Source organism: Aedes albopictus, chromosome 1, assembly GCF_035046485.1.
Source record: "Aedes albopictus strain Foshan chromosome 1, AalbF5, whole genome shotgun sequence".
Classification (NCBI taxonomy): Eukaryota; Metazoa; Arthropoda; class Insecta; order Diptera; family Culicidae; genus Aedes; species Aedes albopictus.
The window spans coordinates 220,882,379-220,901,732 of record NC_085136.1 but is presented as its reverse complement, the minus strand read 5'-3'; the positions used below and the strand labels follow the sequence as shown (position 1 = coordinate 220,901,732).

General features: G+C 48.8%; 1 protein-coding gene across 6 annotated transcripts in view; it reads left to right on the top strand.

The window, feature by feature from the left end:
• The window catches only part of LOC109400030 (uncharacterized), a 1,200,131-nt gene that overhangs the window by 1,038,518 nt on the left and 142,259 nt on the right, over positions 1–19,354 (top strand). The window contains exon 3 of one of the 6 annotated variants that reach the window (XM_062846294.1): positions 47–5,265. The exons of the other annotated variants lie outside the window; for them this stretch is intronic. Within the exon in view, the coding sequence (XP_062702278.1) occupies positions 47–3,253 (3,207 nt within the window). The 3' untranslated portion in view covers positions 3,254–5,265. Of the gene's footprint in view, positions 1–46; positions 5,266–19,354 lie in introns of those variants that run through there. 6 annotated transcript variants of the gene reach the window in all.

Below are 19,354 nucleotides of genomic sequence, written 5' to 3'. Positions count from 1 at the left end.
CCGTTTTACTAATGGGTTTCATAACATGTTTATTATGTATTTACAGAGTGTGACACAAGTGTCAAATTCCATCAACAGATGCTATGACTCGGAGAACCAGGAAGGTAACATTCTCGGACGTATTGCAAACGTTTCCGTGGTATTCTTAATCGATTCCGGCGCAGAAGTCAATACGATTGACGAGAATATCTTCTCCAGTCTCATGGGCGACGAACATTCCAAACAGCAATTGTTTTGCGTCTCAAGTGGCTCTGACAAACCACTCCGAGCGTATGCCAGCCCGGGTGAGATCAATGTTATTGGAACGTTCGTTGCCGAGTTATTTGTTTCCGAGGACCGGCCTTGTTTCTTCGAGAAGTTTTACGTCATAAAAAATGCCCGGTCGCTGTTAGGCAAAGAAACAGCTCTGCGATATAGTGTTCTTCAAATCGGGCTCAGCGTACCAATCCGGAACTCAACATCACCAATTAGCTCATGGGACAGTTTCCCCGGTGAGATTCTGGCTGTTGCAACAATCGATGAGTTCCCGAAGTTTAATCTCCCCCCAGTGGTATTAACATACGATAAAAGCAAACCGCCTTCCCGCAACATTTTCACGAATATCCCCTTGCCATTCCGAGCGGAAGCATCACGGAGACTAGGGGATCTCCTGTCGTCTGGAATAATCGAACGTGTGACGGACTCTATGGACAGGTCCTTCTGCTCCTCGTTGTTGGTTGTGCCTAAGGGCAAAGAAGACATTCGACTGGTGGTAGACCTAAGAGGGCCAAATAAGTGCATCATTCGTACGCCCTTCAGGATGCCCACATTGGAAGAAATTCTCTCGGATCTCCACGGCGCAAAGTGGTTTTCCACAATCGATTTGACGAGAGCCTTCTTCCATGTGGAAATTGCGGAAGAATCGCGTCACTTGACGAACTTTTTTGCTGGCGATGCTACTTATCGTTTTAAGCGACTGCCCTTTGGCCTCTGCAATGCCCCTGATATTTTCCAGGAGGCGTTGCAGACAAAGGTACTTGCGGGATGCCGAGGTCAAAAGAGCTACCTGGATGATGTAATTGTACACGGAAAAACGAAGGAGGAGCACGACGAAAACCTGAACGCGGTGCTTCGACGATTTCAAGAACATAACGTACGAATCAATATGGACAAATGTGTGATTGGACAGAAGAAGGTTAAGTTCGTAGGATTTTCAATGTCCGATGAAGGCCTTCGCGTTGAGGATGAAAAATTAAGAGCAGTTCAAGAATTCCGTAGACCAGAGACCGTGCATGAGGTAAAGAGTTTCCTTGGGTTCATGAATTTTTCGGAGCGGTTTATTTATATGCGAGCAGACAAGACCAAGAACTTAAGGGAGCTAGCTAAATCCGAGTCGTTCTATTGGTCCAGAGCAGAAGAAGACGAGTTCATGTTCTTGAAGCATGAGGCGCTTAAGTCGATTTCGAGGTTGGGATATTTTAATCACAATGACGAAACTGAACTTTATGTGGACGCATCTCCCGTGGGCTTGGGGGCCGTACTGGTCCAGTTCGACCCAGACGCAACGCCCCGGATCATTTCATGCGCATCAAAGGCCCTTACGCAGGCAGAAAGAAAGTACCCGCAGACCCAGCGAGAGGCATTAGCGATCGTGTGGGGAGTGGAACGATTTGCGTTTTACTTGACCGGGAAATCATTCGTAATCCGCACGGACTCCGAAGCTAATGAATTTATATTCGGCGAGGGACATCGATCAAGTAAGCGAGCCGTCACTCGGGCCGAGTCTTGGGCCTTAAGGTTACAAGCATTTGATTTCGTTATAAAACGCATACCGGGTCATTTGAATGTAGCCGATGCTCTGTCGCGCTTGATCGCTCAAACTCGTCAAGATGAACCTTTCGACGAAAATGATGACAGACACCTTCTCTACACCCTGGACGGCGGAATGATGAGCATAACTTGGAAAGACATAGAGGAGGCTTCTGAACGGGACACGGAGCTCACGGCAGTAAAAATGTCCATAGGATCTCGGGTTTGGCCAGAAGAACTCCGAAGATTCGAGGCCGAGTCAAAGTCCCTACGTTCGCTGGGATCGACGATCTTCAAGGATGACAGGATTGTAGCTCCGACTGAACTCCGCTTGAAGATAATGAGTTCAGCTCATCAAGGCCACATAGGTTGCGCGGCAATGAAGCGCATCATGAGGGAGTACTTTTGGTGGCCTAACATGAGCCGGGACGTTGAATCTTTTGTCAAAGGCTGTGCAACATGTTTGGCTATCTCTAGAAAGAACCCCCCAACTCCACTAACTAATCGAACATTGCCGGACGGGCCATGGCAAGTATTGCAGATCGACTTTCTCACGGTGCCAGGCTGCGGATCGGGGGAATTTCTAATCGTGGTCGACACCTACTCAAGGTACATCGCTGCGGTAGAAATGAAAGGTACGGATGCAAAGAGCACTAACATTGCGCTCAACAGGATCTTCTTCACCTGGGGTTTACCATTGACGATCCAGAGTGACAACGACCCTCCCTTCCAGAGCAGCGAGTTCATCACACACTGGGAAGAGAAGGGCGTCAAGGTAAATAAATCCATACCTCTGCATCCACAGTCGAACGGCGCTGTGGAGCGACAAAACCAGGGCATTATTAAAGCCCTGGCTGGTGCAAAACAGGACGGTTGCAGCTGGAAGGAGTCATTGCAATCCTACGTACACGCACATAACACTATCAAGCCACATGCTCGTCTAGGTATAACCCCTTTCGAGTTATTGGTTGGGTGGCGATACCGTGGCTTCTTTCCAACCTTATGGGAGTCTAAGCTAAACAAGGAGTTGGATAGATCTGACGTACGCGATCAGGATGCAGTTGCGAAATTAACTAGCAAGAGATATGCGGATATTCGACGTGGGGCCAAAGAGTCTGACATAGCGGTCGGTGATAAGGTGGTCCTTTTGGTCCCCAAGAAAAACAAGACGGATGCTTCTTTTTCTACCGAGAAGTATACAGTGCTGACACGGCAAGGAGCAAAGGTAGTTATACAGAGCGAGCAAGGGGTGCAATATGCGAGAAATGTGGCTGATGTCAAACGAGCCGTGCAAGAACGTATTCTGGAAGAGAACACATCAGCATCTAGTGAGCAAAGTACCGACGAAAACAAGTCCGAACCTCCAGCTGAAGATGCACCAGGTAGCCCCGAAGAGAGACCGAAAAGGACGATCAGGAAACCAGAGAGGCTGAAGAATATGTTTTTGTACCACATTTATCAGTAGAGTAGGAGAGGGGGTGATTGTAGGGAATAAGATGAGACGGATTAAATAATTATTAAATAAATGAAATGAAACCACCCTGCCCTTCGGTTCAGAAAGGGGTATGGGCGCGTTCTGCCAACTTGGTCGAGGCAGATTTCATGTGAGAACAAGTTGCATACGGACATTCAAAAGTGCCTGAACGAAAGATGCTGCTTGTGAGGATCACTTGAAGATCGGATGGAAGATCATTCTTTTTTTTAGAATATTCGCGTTCGTCTATTTGTTGCTCTTCGTGTTCGTATATTTTAAGTTTCATCTTCAACTGAGTTTCATGAACGCTGCTAGTCAGCAGGGATGATCTTCGCATCTGCATCCGTTGAACCATTCTGAATGGCCGTCGTGAAAGTATCACCAAAAGCGCTACTAACATTTCTTTTATATTTTCATGTATCTGAGAATCATGAGTGATAGCAGTAAGCAGGGATAGCAGTGAAAAATGGAAGTAATGCAGTACGACGGTGGTGCGATGCTGGTTAAAAATATCGCTGGAGATGAGCATTGTTTGTACTCAGCCATGTCTAAGACGTGCTCCGAAGTCTCAGGAAAGGAAGCATGCATAAAGCACTACATCTACAAAATCCCGGGAAAAAGTTGAAAGACCTTATTTCACGTGGAAATCGAGCGGTAGACAAGAGGTAGATATGGACGGATGTCCGTTGGAATTGGAAGGACATTGGTAATGACATCCGAATTTAAGAAAGCGACGAAGCGATTGTAGCAGGAGATGGTGAAGTTGGACTACGAAGACGATTTGCTAGAAACAGCAGGCAGCAAATGACATAGGCTTATCGTATTTCGATGGAGATGACGATGAGGACGAAGCAGCATTCCAAGAACATAACCAAAATTTAATCACAACTAGCTACCACAAAAAACAACACGATCGAACGAAAATAGGAAAGAGCAACGCAGCAAAACCAGTATGTATGTTCAAAACGCTTACCCCAAACAAGCAACCCAAAGGTAAATTACGTTGACCATTTAACTAACAACACATTCTCTTACAGCTCAATACACCACATCGATTTCCCACCTTTCCCAATCCTTAAGGCCACGCAAAACTTAAAAGCCGCAGAGCTAAAGAGGTTGCTATGCCTACTCCCATATTCAAAGGTGTATTATGGACAATGCAAGTTCTCGGACTTGCATTGGAGACTTGGCCCTATGACCCCCTTGTGCATCAATAAAATAAAATAAAATAAAATAAAATAAAATAAAATAAATAAATGAAATGAAACCAATCATTTGTTTCAGTGCACCTATCCCTGATTCATAACGGTGCTTCCTTCTCTGCGTTGCCAGAGAGCGGACGGAGCATTCACATGCTAAAAAGTGCATGTCAGATGCGGAATGAGTTTGTGTTTGTGTCTGTTCGTCTCTCCATCGCCTTAGCCCGAACACGATGATCGGCTCGCGCAGCGAGTTACCAGACCGCATCGGATTGTGAGTGTTTGTGTGACTGGAATGAAAAGGGATGCAAAACGAAAGCGTGTGTTGCTGCTGATTGTCGCGCGGGCGAGAGCTCATCTGTTTCCTCGTTCCGAACTCAGTGGTCGGCAGGCAAATTGCGACGGCGTTAGAAGTATGCGTGCGCGTGTGTGCGTGTGTGTTGCCGCGCAGGGGAGAGCTCGCCACCTTGTTCCGAACTCAGTAATCGGCAAGTAACGACGGGTCGGAGTTACGAGTGCGGGAATGTGTGTGTGTATGTGTAAAGACGAAGAATAGACGGACAAATAGGCCAGGTCGGGTTATGCGATCACGAGACCAGAAACGACTCCTCAGTTTGTGAACGTATGTTGATGCGGACGATCACGTTTTTCAGGTAGCTGCACCCAAGTCTACACCGAATATATTCTGGTTTCGCGCGTGGAGGAAAATTTATCGTAAATCATGAACGGCGGATTCGACAGATATGTTAATAAATTAACATTTTTTAACCCCGTTACGAACAGACGTGTATTATGTCAAGAGGTTATTGGTCCAGCAAAGTTAATGATGGATCACCTCGGTGTTGAGAAGCTGAACAGCTGGACGTTTGCCGTTGAGCTGTTGCTGGTGAGGCAGGACTTGTAGCGTTTCGTGGACTAACGACAACCACCAGTGGAAATCATGCCAACGGAAGGACATCCAGGAAACGCTGCTGCAGTTGCTGCTTGGAAAGTTGGTGATCAAAAAGCGAGGGCGACCATCGGACTGCTAGTGGAACAGAAGCAACACGTTTTGATCCGGAGCACTACTTCTGCAAGAGAAGCCTGGGAGAACCTGCAGCGTCACCATAAACGGATTACGCTTTCTGAGAAGGCTGGACTGTTTTACCAGCTGTGCGAGATGCGGTACGAGGACGGCGGAGATGTCGAGCAGCATTTTGATGAAATGGAACGCTTGTTCGAGAAACTATCCAAGACTGGTGCAAATCTCGGTCGTGAGTTGGAGGTGATAATTGTTCTACGGAGATTACCAAAGTCATTCAGCACGCTGATCGCTGCACTCGACTATCGCAGAGTAGATGAAGTTACGCTGGAGCTTGTGAAGCATACGGTAATCGTTGAAGTTCTGAAGCGTGGACGCGAAGGTTCTTCCGACCGAGCTTTGAAGGTGGAGTGCCGGATGCAGAAGAAAGTCAATTCGACTTTGTACCACAACTGCAAAAGACCTGGACACAAGAAGAAGAATTGCAACGTGACGGCTAAAAGGGAAAAACGGGACGAAGAAAGTCAACACCGATCAGCATAAACCAAGGAGACAACTCCAGAAGCAGGACGATTCACGTCCATCGTTACGAATTCCATTCCAGAATGGATCGTGGCCTCAGGTGTATAGTGGCATATTTGCGCAAACAGAAATTTATTCGTGGAACTGGGCGAGTGAAAGGCAGGAACATCAAGTGAAGTGGTGATTGCTGATGGTCGAACATGCCCGGTTGAAGGAGAGTGCAAGCTGAGTTGTTTCGTAAAGAAGGTTACCCTGAGTCAGGTGTTGTACATCCCGGAGTAAGAAGCTAATCTGTTGTCCGTCGGATGTTTAATAAAGAAAGGTGCTGACGTCAGTTTGAACGAGTCCGGCTGCACTGTGTCAAGCGGTGGAGTTATAGCGATGGAAGCTGTGCTCAATAACGGATTGTACGAGTTGAAGCTAAAAAAGAGCCCTGTTGTAGTGGCAGTGAAGAGTCACAGCCCGACGTGGCATAGGCGACTAGAACATCGTGGTCCCGAGGCGTTTTTCTAGGCGAAGAAACGAGAGCTAGTGACTAGCATCAAAATTCAACCCAGCGGAATCGAGGCGGTTTGTGTCGAGAAATCGAAAATGATCATGGATCTGGTATATACCGATGAACACGAAGACCCCAGGCAGTTGGGAAGAAAAGTGCATGCCTGCTGAATAGAAGTCTCTACGGATTGAAACATTCGGCGAGGATGTGGAATCAACGGATAGACAGCAAAACGGAAAAAGGTGGGATTTAAGCCGTCAGATGCAGATCCCTGCTTATATGTACGAACAAGAAGAGGCAAGACTGCTTTCATTCTTCTGTACGTGGATGATATGCTGGTTCCGTGCTCACACCAGGAGGAGTACGGACAAGTTTTGACGTTGTTAAGAAGTTAAATCAATCTAACGAAACTGGGCGAAGTTCAAAGCTACCTTCGAATATCTCGAAAAGGTCAAGAAGTGTCGAAAGAAGTACTACCTAAACCAAATTGCATACATCTTGCAACTGGCAGAACACTTCAGAATGCAAGAAGTTAAATCTTCAAGAGTTTCAATGGATCCCGGCTATATCCAACAAAAGGAGGATGGAGACAGACTGCCAAACAACGAGATGTTTCAGAGCCTCTTCAGCGGTTTATTGTATTTAGCCATGAAAACGTCAGAGGCCAGCGAACTGAACAGAGGCGAAACGTGTTCTTCGATATTTGATTGGAACCAGCGATTTGATGGGCATTGTTGAGGAGAACAGCAAATTCTAGAAGGATTCTAGAATTCCCTACCGGGCTCTTCAGTAGCCGAACAGCAGCGAAGGCCACCTGCACATCGCACCGTTTCTGCAGTACTGTGACGAGCTTTTCCACGTCAGTGACCTCGTCTAGGTTCTTCACTTTCAGAGTCGCCTCCACTGTGAACCCTCACCTCGACACCCCAGCCAAGGACCTCTTCCGCCAAATTCTTGTAGGAGGCGCTCTTGCGCTCCTTGTCGCGCTTCAGTTCGCAGTTCATCTCACTCATACGTGTACGTCTAATACTGCGTATATCGGCTCCCAGCTCTACGAACTAAACGTCACTCCCTCATCTCCTTCAAGATTTTCGAGTACTTATACTCTTTTGACGAACGCATCACTTTCTCGCGCATGGAACCTATCCTCCGATGTTTCTTGGGCCTGGTGTCGCTATGATTCTTTTTATCACTCTTCTTCTTCTTCCGCTCCACAATGGTCCAGGGGGCGCCGTTCCCCTGACCTGCCCTAACTTTTGATTGGTGAGGACCTATCAATGGTCGCGACCCCCCGTTTCTTTCGATTCAAGACAGAACACACTTCTGCGACGTCCTGTCTTTACTTAGGTAACATTAATATACTAGAAGAGGTTTTTACAACCATCATAAAACTAAAATAAAAGGTTTAGGTTTAATGATGATTATCAAAACCTCATCAAGACTAATTGGTCTTCATAATGTTACTTGGGAAGCAATCGCATTTGCCACACTTTTACGGCTACCCGCGAATGCCAAGGCCTCCGTCTTGGAGAACAACAGATTCTTCATCTTCACGGATTCTGCTGCTGCCACAGTCGCCATGAATTTCTCATGATCCTGCTTGACCACCACCATTGGCTTTCGAAGTCGCATCTGAGCCTCCTTAAGGTCCTTACTTATGTTGGACTTCGAGGACGCAAATTCAATGATGGAGTGAAGTTGCTGCACAATCACCTCTGTTCGTTCATAGGTCTGCACAAAATGATCGATACTGATCTTGAATGATCTAAAGGTGTCCTCTAACGTACTACCGCACTACACACTAAGCAATATTAGATTTTTTCCAAGCAAATCTACATAGAGCACACCGTGTAAAATTTGAAGCGGTTGGATTTTCATGCGATGAAGAAACTGAAAAATAGATAAATTTGTTCAAAGATGTGTGATAGCATTGTTGACAAGTACACATGCTCGAGGCATGACACGAGTTTTTGCACTTCATTTCCATAAAAAGTAAGCAGAAATTGCAAATCGACACTACTAATTGCACAGTGGTAATTGACAAAGGCTAATGTCCACACGGAATGTAACGGCTATTGGAATGCGTTTCCCGTGGAGAACCAGAACTCCTTTTACAGTGATATCCATATCCATCTTGACGTAGACTGTGATGTGGAGGATCTGCTACATTTTTCTTCGTTTTGTACAAATTATTGCACCTACCCTAATATCGCAAACATATACCCTTTCTCTCATTCACTTTTTCATGTAAGCTAAACGATTCCGGATCACCACTCCAAAACAGTACTTTCTCCGGTCCCGTCATTTTTAATTTCTCTTTGTGTGGAAAACACCGAATGTGCTGTAAAGCTTCCAAACAAATTTTCACAGATTTTTACCGCACTGCTAGTCTTGGTGTTACGGCTCCGTCCCATCATCTCTTCGAGGGACATCCATAAATTAGGTGAGGCTTTTATGTTGAAACGGGGATTCTAAAAGAGTAAGTTATTGATTCGTATTACAATTTTACATCTTTAGTTGAATCAGAGGAATGTGGATGTTGTCTCATTTTTGTATCGCGATTTATAATCATTCCCTATCTCCTCAAGCGATACTCATAATGATTTGGGTATGCATGGGACACGCTGGACCAGAACCGAATAAACCAAAATAGCCACATTTCAACGTCTTGCTCGGTTTGCATTAAAAGGGTGATACACAAACCATGCAAGTGCCTTTCCACTGCCTCTTCATCTGCACACATCCACCCACCCACGTCCCACGGTTTTCCAGCGAGGAAAAAACACAGTTGCAACAATTCTCGTAAAAGAATAGAAAAACCGGCTCTGCGGTCGTCTTTCACAACACGATGAAAAACCACAAAGATGACGATGACAACGTTTTTGTTGGATGAGAAGGGCATGAGTTAAATAATAAATCTCATTCATTCACTGCCACCACGTGGGAACGAAATGGAAGGAACGGTCGTGTGAACGTTTGCGGGTGCAAGCGTGTGCCGTGTGGGTGTGTGTTTGCCAAAACCGTTTGAACGAGCGGATGTTTGCGAATTTGCCTTCGGAAGGATAACATTTTGACGCATGGAGCAACACTGTTTTGTTAAGCTTTTAGTTTCTGTTTGTTTCGAGCATGCCCATTTGAATGTACGAAATGATGTGTGAGAAAAACATAGCATTAGGAAAAAGTAACTGTTCGTATGGAATGAGAACCGTAAATGTACGGAAACACGGAAATGGATTGCAACGGGGAAAAATACTCGAGTCTCTAACAAGAAAAATCTTCAAGAAAAAAAACACAATAAAATCACAGCTCAGCAATGTTATAAACTGTACCCAATTTGATCTGCCAGCCAACACGACGGGCGTTTTCTGACGGTGAACAAAATATTTCATTTTGTCGCTACTATCAGTCATATTCCCCTCGACCAACGCAACGTTCCTTACCTATCCCTTCCCTTCTGTTGAAAAAATCTCCCAATTCCACAGTCAACAGCCAAGGTCTCGCTTTTGATCTGTATCATTTAATATCAGCCAATCTTCATTCCTTAGTAGCACTGGACTTGCTTTGTCTGGCCGTTTGAGTCGGTGTTTTATAACCAAGGAAGAAGTCGTTTGTTGAACTTTCAATGTAAAGGAAAAAGGGGCCTCCATAATGTATGTACGTAAGGAATTTTGGGAAAGAAAACTGGAACGAGTTATCGAAAACATTCCTAGCGTTTCTTACAATAAGGAAGATTAAAATTTATTGAAAAAACTTACATCAGTATTGGACGGACCCCAAGAGTTTTAAGGAAGGAAAATATAAACGGGAATGACCTAGGGAATGACACTCGAGCGACAGACGAATAAACGGATAAAGACCGTCATTCGGAGCTATCGGTGTAAAAGTAACTTCTGTTTTCGCAACTGCCCTGTTCCAGCCGTTGAATGCTATGTTCCTCAGATGTATAAACGCTCTGGAGTGAAGTCCTTCAGATTCACTCTTGAAACGCAGACCTCAAAAGAGCTACAACATTCCACCAGAAATCGTAAAAGGATTCATTTCTAAATCCGAAAGGATTTTCCTCGACATCCTGTAAATATTCCTTTGAAATTCCGGCGGGATTCCCTTCGGAATCCTGACGGGATTCCCTTTGGAATCCTGACGGGATTCCCTTCGGAATCCTGACGGGATTCTCTTCGGAATCCTGACGGGATTCTCTTCGGAATCCTGACGGGATTCTCTTCGGAATCCTGACGGGATTCTCTTCGGAATCCTGACGAGATTCCCCCGGAATCCTGACGGGATTCCCCCGGAATCCTGACGGGATTCCCCCCGGAATCCTGACGGGATTCCCCCCGGAATCCTGACGGGATTCCCCCCGGAATCCTGACGGGATTCCCCCCGGAATCCTGACGGGATTCCCCCCGGAATCCGGACGGGATTCCCCCCGGAATTCGGACGGGATTCCCCTCGGAATCCTGACGGAATTCCCCTCGGAATCCTGGTGGAATTCCCCTCGGAATCCTGGCGGAATTCCCCTCGGAATCCTGGCGGGATTCCCCTCGAAATCCTGGCGGGATTCCCCTCGGAATCCTGACGGGATTGCCCCCGGAATCCTGACGGGTATGTCCTTCGGAATCCTGTCGGGATTCCCTCCGGAATCCTGACGGGATTCCCTCCGGAATCCTAACGGGATTCCCCCCGGAATCCTGACGGGATTCCCCCCGGAATCTTGACGGGATTACCCCCGGAATCCTGACGGGATTCCCCCCGGAATCCTGACGGGATTCCGCCAGGAATCCTGACGGGATTCCGCCAGGAATCCTGACGGGATTCCGCCAGGAATCCTGACGGGATTCCCCCCGGAATCCTGACGGGATTCCCCCCGGAATCCTAAAGGAATTCCCCCCGGAATCCTGAAGGAATTCCCCCCGGAATCCTGACGGAATTCCCTCCGGAATTCTGACGGGATTCCCTCCGGAATCCTGACGGGATTCCCCCCGGAATCCTGACGGGATTCCCCCCGGAATCCTGACGGGATTCCCCCCGGAATCCTGACGGGATTCCCCCCGGAATCCTGACGGGATTCCCCCCCGGAATCCTGACGGGATTCCCCCCGGAATCCTGACGGGATTCCCCCTCGGAATCCTGACGGGATTTCCCCTCGAAATCCTGACGGGATTCCACCTCGGAATCCTGACGGGATTCCCTCTCGGATTCCTGACGGGATTCCCTCTCGGAATCCTGACGGGATTCCCTCTCGGAATCCTTACGGGATTCCCTCTCGGAATCCTGACGGGATTCCCTCTCGGAATCCTGACGGGATTCCCTCTCGGAATCCTGACGGGATTCCCTCTCGGAATCCTGACGGGATTCCCTCTCGGAATCCTGACGGGATTCCCTCTCGGAATCCTGACGGGATTCCCTCTCGGAATCCTGACGGGATTCCCTCTCGGAATCCTGACGGGATTCCCTCTCGGAATCCTGACGGGATTCCCTCTCGGAATCCTGACGGGATTCCCTCTCGGAATCCTGACGGGATTCCCTCTCGGAATCCTGACGGGATTCCCCCGGAATCCTGACGGGATTCCCTTCGGAATACTGACGGGATTCCCTTCGGAATCCTGATGGGATTCCCCTCGGATTCCTGACGGGATTCCCCTCGGAATCCTGACGGGATTCCCCTCGGAATCCTGACGGGATTCCCCTCGGAATCCTGACGGGATTCCCCTCGGAATCCTGACGGGATTCCCCTCGGAATCCTGACGGGATTCCCCTCGGAATCCTGACGGGATTCCCCTCGGAATCCTGACGGGATTCCCCTCGGTATCCTGACGGGATTCCCCTCGGAATCCTGACGGGATTCCCCTCGGAATCCGGACGGGATTCCCCTCGGAATCCGGACGGGATTCCCCTCGGAATCCTGACGGGATTCCCCTCGGAATCCTGACGGGATTCCCCTCGGAATCCTGACGGGATTCCCTCCGGAATTCTGACGGGATTCCCCCCGGAATCCTGACGGGATTACCCCCGGAATCCTGACGGGATTCCCCCCGGAATCCTGACGGGATTCCCCCCGGAATCCTGACGGGATTCCCCCCGGAATCCTGACGGGATTCCCCCCGGAATCCTGACGGGATTCCCCCCGGAATCCTGACGGGATTACCCCCGGAATCCTGACGGGATTCCCCCCGGAATCCTGACGGGATTCCCCCCGGAATCCTGACGGGATTCCCCCCGGAATCCTGACGGGATTCCCCCCGGAATCCTGAAGGGATTCCCCCCGGAATCCTGACGGGATTCCTCCCGGAATCCTGACGGCATTCCCCCCGGAATCCTGACGGCATTCCCCCCGGAATCCTGACGGGATTCCCCCCGGAATCCTGACGGGATTCCCTTCGGAATCCTGATGGGATTCCCCTCGGAATCCTGACGGGATTCCCCTCGGAATCCTGACGGGATTCCCCTCGGAATCCTGACGGGATTCCCCTCGGAATCCTGACGGGATTCCCCTCCGGAATCCTGACGGGATTCCCCTCGGAATCCTGACGGGATTCCCCTCGGAATCCTGACGGGATTCCCCTCGGAATCCTGACGGGATTCCCCTCGGAATCCTGACGGGATTCCCCTCGGAATCCTGACGGGATTCCCCTCGGAATCCTGACGGGATTCCCCTCGGAATCCTGACGGGATTCCCCTCGGAATCCTGACGGGATTCCCCTCGGAATCCTGACGGGATTCCCCTCGGAATCCTGACGGGATTCCCCTCGGAATCCTGACGGGATTCCCCTCGGAATCCTGACGGGATTCCCCTCGGAATCCTGACGGGATTCCCCTCGGAATCCTGACGGGATTCCCCTCGGAATCCTGACGGGATTCCCCTCGGAATCCTGGTGGGATTCCCCTCGGAATCCTGACGGGATTCCCCTCGGAATCCTGGTGGGATTCCCCTCGGAATCCTGACGGGATTGCCTCCGGAATACTGAAGGGATTCTCCCCGGAATCCTGACGGGATTCCCCCGGAATCTTGACGAGATTACCCCCGGAATCCTGACGGGATTCCCCCCGGAATCCTGACGGGATTCCCCCCGGAATCCTGACGGGATTCCGCCCAAAATCCTGACGGGATTCCACCCGGAAACCTGACGAGATTCCCCCCGGAATCCTGACGGAATTCCCCCCGGAATCCTGACGGAATTCCCCCCGGAATCCTGACGGAATTCCCTCCGGAATTCTGACGGGATTCCCCCCGGAATCCTGACGGGATTCTCCCCGGAATCCTGACGGGATTCCCCCCGGAATCTTGATGGGATTACCCCCGGAATCCTGACGGGATTCCCCCCGGAATCCTGACGGGATTACCCCCGGAATCCTGACGGGATTCCCCCTGAATCCTGACGGGATTCCCCCCGGAATCCTGACGGGATTCCCCCCGGAATCCTGACGGGATTCCCCCCGGAATCCTGACGGGATTCCCCCCGGAATCCTGACGGGATTCCCCCCGGAATCCTGACGGGATTCCCCCCGGAATCCTGACGGGATTCCCCCCGGAATCCTGACGGGATTCCCCCCGGAATCCTGACGGGATTTCCCCCGGAATCCTGACGGGATTCCCCTCGGAATCCTGACGGGATTCCCCCCGGAATCCTGACGGGATTCCGCCCGGAATCCTGACGGGATTCCCCCCGGAATCCTGACGGAATTCCCCCCGGAATCCTGACGGAATTCCCTCCGGAATTCTGACGGGATTCCCCCCGGAATAATGACGGGATTCTACCCGGAATCTTGACGGGATTACCCCCGGAATCCTGACGGGATTATCCCCGGAATCCTGACGGGATTATCCCCGGAATCCTGACGGGATTACCCCCGGAATCCTGACGGGATTCCCCCCAGAATCCTGACGGGATTCCCCTCGGAATCCTGACGGCATTCCCCCCGGAATCCTGACGGGATTCCCCCCGGAATCCTGACGGGATTCCCCCCGGAATCCTGACGGGATTCCCCCCGGAATCCTGACGGGATTCCCCCCGGAATCCTGACGGGATTCCCCCCGGAATCCTGACGGGATTCCCCCCGGAATCCTGACGGGATTCCCCCCGGAATCCTGACGGGATTCCCCCCGGAATCCTGACGGGATTCCCCCCGGAATCCTGACGAGATTCCCCCCGGAATCCTGACGGGATACCCCCGGAATCCTGACGGGATTCCCCCGGAATCCTGACGGGATTCCCCCCGGAATCCTGACGGGATTCCCCCCGGATTCCTGACGGGATTCCCTTCGGAATCCTGATGGGATTCCCTCCGGAATCCTGACAGGATTGCCATTAAGATTCCGAGGAAATCCTGTCTGGATTTCGAGGGAATCCCGTCTGGATTCCAAGGAAATCCCGTCTGGATTCCAACGGAATTCCGTCTAAATTTTCGTGGGAATCCTGTCTGAATTAAGAAGGAATCCCGTTTTGATTCCGAGGGAATCCTGTCAGGATTTTGAGAGAATTTCTTCTGGATTCTGAGGGAATCCTGTCTTGATTACGAGATAAATTCCGTATGAACTCCGAGAGGAATTGCTTAAGGACTCCGAGAGGAATCCGAGGGTTGCCGAAAATGGTTTCGAATTCTTTTACACGATTTTTATGCAGGCCAATCTACCGCAGAACAGAATTCAGTGTACTGTAGTGTTCGTGTCGTGAAATTCGCGCTATAATTAGTCCTACAAGGTCTAAATTTCCTATGGAGTCACCCTCTCATGATTCCAATTACGATGAAATCTTATCAAACTTTCCCGATCATTGAACCCAATTAAATCTATGCCGTGAAATGACCGAACCACTCCACTGGCATCCACCATTATTCATCGTCCTTTGATAAACAGGAAACAATTACTTTCCCGTCATAATTAACCCTAAAAGGGATACCTGGGGTCCATTGGACCCCAGGCGCCTTTCAGAGCTCGTCTTTGATGGAACACACTCAGCGAAATGACGAAACTGAGGCCAAGAAGGTATCCCTTTTAGGGTTAATACGACACCGGCTTCCCTATTGAATGGGCGACAATTACCTCTACAGTTCTTGCGTCTTTAGGGTTCGATACTTGTCCACATTCACACGTCACCGTCGTCGGCGTCGTCGTCGTCGTCGCCGTCCTCATCATCATCAGCATTGTGTTGTCGTGCTTCACGTGTCAACCTCTTTGAACCATAGCGCACTCTCTATACACCGTCGTCGTACAATGTTATGCTGCGTGTTATCTTCACAAACATTTCCATTATAACCTCGGTGTAGAGTGACAACACTTCATGTTTACTCCCACCCTCTTCCATTCAGCTGGGACAGACGCTACTAAATAGAGCTCGAATGCTTCCGGGTGGCGTTTGCCCACTTGGGCACGGGATCTAATTAGGATCCGTCGCACTCTACACTGTCCCGACTGGAGAAAAGTTCAACCTGGATGACGTGAGACCAGTTTTATTTTGTGTTATCATACACGAGGAGTTGACACGTATGCACTGCTACGGCAGAGACAAACAAAATCTACTTCTAATTTACCACCGGCAATAATAGTCTTCACGTCACTAACAATTGTCTCTGCCCGGTGGAGTGGGATACATGCCCTCACTCCTGCAGAAGTCGCAACATTTGTAATAGGGTAAAAGGGTATAATGCGCCCCACCGGGGCAAAACGCCCCCCTCCATTTTCTAGCGATTCTAGCGCTTTTCGCATGCGTGATCGATTATAAATCTCAAATATTGAAGAATAATTGCCATCAAGCTGGTCTGTTAGTGGATTGGTACAGAAAAGCAATAAAAATATCAAAAAGTCTGAAATCGAGGTATTTGGCGTAATATTTTACCTCTTGTAAGCTGACTTCATTGTAAACGTAGCTAGTTCTGTTCGCTTGTGTTACTTTGCAACTTTTATGCAGTTAAACACTTGTTGAAAGACCCTTCTAGGATAAGCATGTGGTGGAATTATCCCCTGGGACAGTTTTATCATGGTGCTGGACGTTTTTCTTTTGATGGGGCGTATTGCCCCGTTTGTTTTGAAAAGGCAAATTTTGCAACGTTTTCGAAAAACGTTTCAAAGCTTTCGTAGCCACCTCTCCAAAGGCAAAGTTCGCATGCAACACTTCACTAACTTTAGTAACAACGATTTGCAGTAAACAATAGATGTAATAAGGCACCAGTTTCAGATATATTGCCATTTCTGCTTAGGGGGGGGCATATTATACCTGTTTACCCTACAACTCACTCAAGTGCCGTATAGTTGAACAGCCTTTGCAGGGTATAACAGTACAACAATGTAGACGCCTAGCCACTCACAACGTCCATTGATAGTGTGCGCGATGGATACAACCAGTTGTCAGTTGTGTAAGTACTTGCTCTATCGGCAGGGGACACAACAATTGAATACAATAGCGCACTATTGAAAGGCGGGACAAATGATCTACGCCCCTTCTAGGTTATGGTTCAGCACGAACCATCATCGTCGCCTTCCATCCATGGCGGCAGCAGAACAGAAACTTCCTGGTTGCTGTTGTCGCCAAGGATGGCGAGACGACGAGGCTCCAAACAATAAAAAGATAGAAAAAATGTTGTGTTATTAAATATCCTCTCCAGTGTTGAACGAGTAAAAGAGCCAGGAAAACCCTGGAAGCTGTTTCACGGCGTAGCTTATCTATTGTGTGTGAACATTTACGGCATTGTTGGAAAACAGACTGAGGGCTGTGAAAGTTTTATTTTGATTCGTGTTTCCACATTGCGTTTCTGAGCATTACAAGATTTTACTGCTTGAGAACACAGATAAGAATCAGATTTAAATAACGAATGAGTGGAATAACTATATACATACATACATTCATGCATACACACTAGGGTGGCTCAAGCTTGTATGGCAAAACCACATGTCAAAAAGTTCGATGGGCCCCCTTCTCATTTCGTTCTATATGACGCCACGATGCTCTGGTCAAATTTTCAGCTAAATCCGTTAACATTAGGGCGGTGCTAAACTCGTTTGAAGTTTGTATGGGCGTTTATATGGGAAAACATCGTTTTTTGAAGTTTTCTTCGGAGGGGTTCAGGTTTTCCTTAAAACATGTAATCGATCCCATAGAAATATAGCCTGGGATATGCCGAAAAACTTTGTCGAAGACCGCAACATGATCAGACACTTGCGAAAAAAACTATTGCCTAGACAGGGCGGGCTCATTCAATGAGATTTTATTGCTATTGTTATTCCTTTACATGTTAAATGTTAAGCACCACCAGATGGTCTGCATGTAATATCTTTTCTTACAAGCTTCGGATGACTTTGCGGTCTTCGACAAAGTTTTTCAGCACATGTGAGACTATAGTTCTATATAATCGGTTATATGTTTTATGTAAAAATAATGCTCCTCATGAGAAATATGCTAAAAACGATGTTTTTCCATATGAACTCCCATACAAACTTCAAACGAGTTTAGCACCGCCCTAATGTTAACGGATTTAGCTGAAAATTTGACCAGAGCATCGTGGCGTCATATAAAACGAAATGAGAATGGGGCCCATCGAACTTTTTGACATGTGGTATTTTGAGCCACGCTAATACACACACATACAAGCACCGATGAGGGTAGAACTCAGGGATGTGAGGTCTACAGGGCGGCTTAACTGACATTAAACAAAGAGATTAAGGAGCATAAGCGGGCGTGCTTTGACAATCGCTGCCAGCCGCCAACACGACCCCTTGGGGTGATGTCTACGGAGTAGTCAAGGCCCAAACCAAAAGGCACGTTAACACTCCCAGAACGCTCCCCCGAGATGCTGAAGAACATCGTGGAAACGTTGTTGCCACGCCGCGATACAAGACCATGGACCCTCGGCCTCGTCCCCTATGGCTAAACCGACCAAAGCGACCGAATGACGAGCTCATCGCAATAGCGAAGTTGCTTAAGTTGAACAAGACACTGGGTCCGGACAATATCCCGCCAGTAGCCATCAAGACGGCCATCGTACTGAAATGTTCAGAATGGCTATGCAGATGTAAGGCACAATTCCGGAGAGATGGAAAAGGCAAAGATTGGTTCTGCTGCCCAAATCTGGGAAGCCACATGGCGACCTGTCGGCATACAGACCTATCTACCTGTTGGACACCACCGGGAAACTGTTGAGATGGATCATTCTGTCGAGGCTGATGGTTTGTACCGAGAATCCAGATGACTCAGGCCTCTCGGATAACCAGTTCGACTTCTGGAAGGGTCGATCGACGGTGGACGCTATTAGAGCTATAACCAAATCGGCCGAGATACTTACTTGATACTTGATACTTGATGGGCTACAACTCGTAGCGGTGAGTCTACACCGAATGAAGTATCCGCCTCCACTGGCCTCGGTCCTGGGCCAATCGCTTCCAGTCGCCCTGAACGTTTAGAGTCCTTAGGTCCTCCTCAACTGCAAAAAGCCAACGTGTGCGCGGCCTTCCACAAAGCCAACGACCCCTTCCTGGTTCTCTGCTGAATATAATTTTAGCTTGTCTTTCCTCCGGCATATGAGCTACGTGCCCAGCCCACCGCAGCCTGCCGTGTTGTATTCGCTTCACTATATCCATCTCTTCATATACCTGGTACAATTCGTAGTTCATGCGACGCCGCCAGATGCCGTCCTCCAGTTTACCGCCGAGTACTGTTCGCAGCACTTTACGTTCGAAGACTCCAAAAGCTCTCCGATCAACTTCTTTCAACGTCCACGTTTCATGACCATATAAAGCGACCGGAAGAATCAGAGACTTGTACAACGCGAGTTTTGTCTTCGTTTGCAGTCTGCGGGACTTCAGCTGGTTTCGCAGACCGAAATAGGCCCGATTTGTAGCCGCAATCCGTCTTTTCACCTCGCGT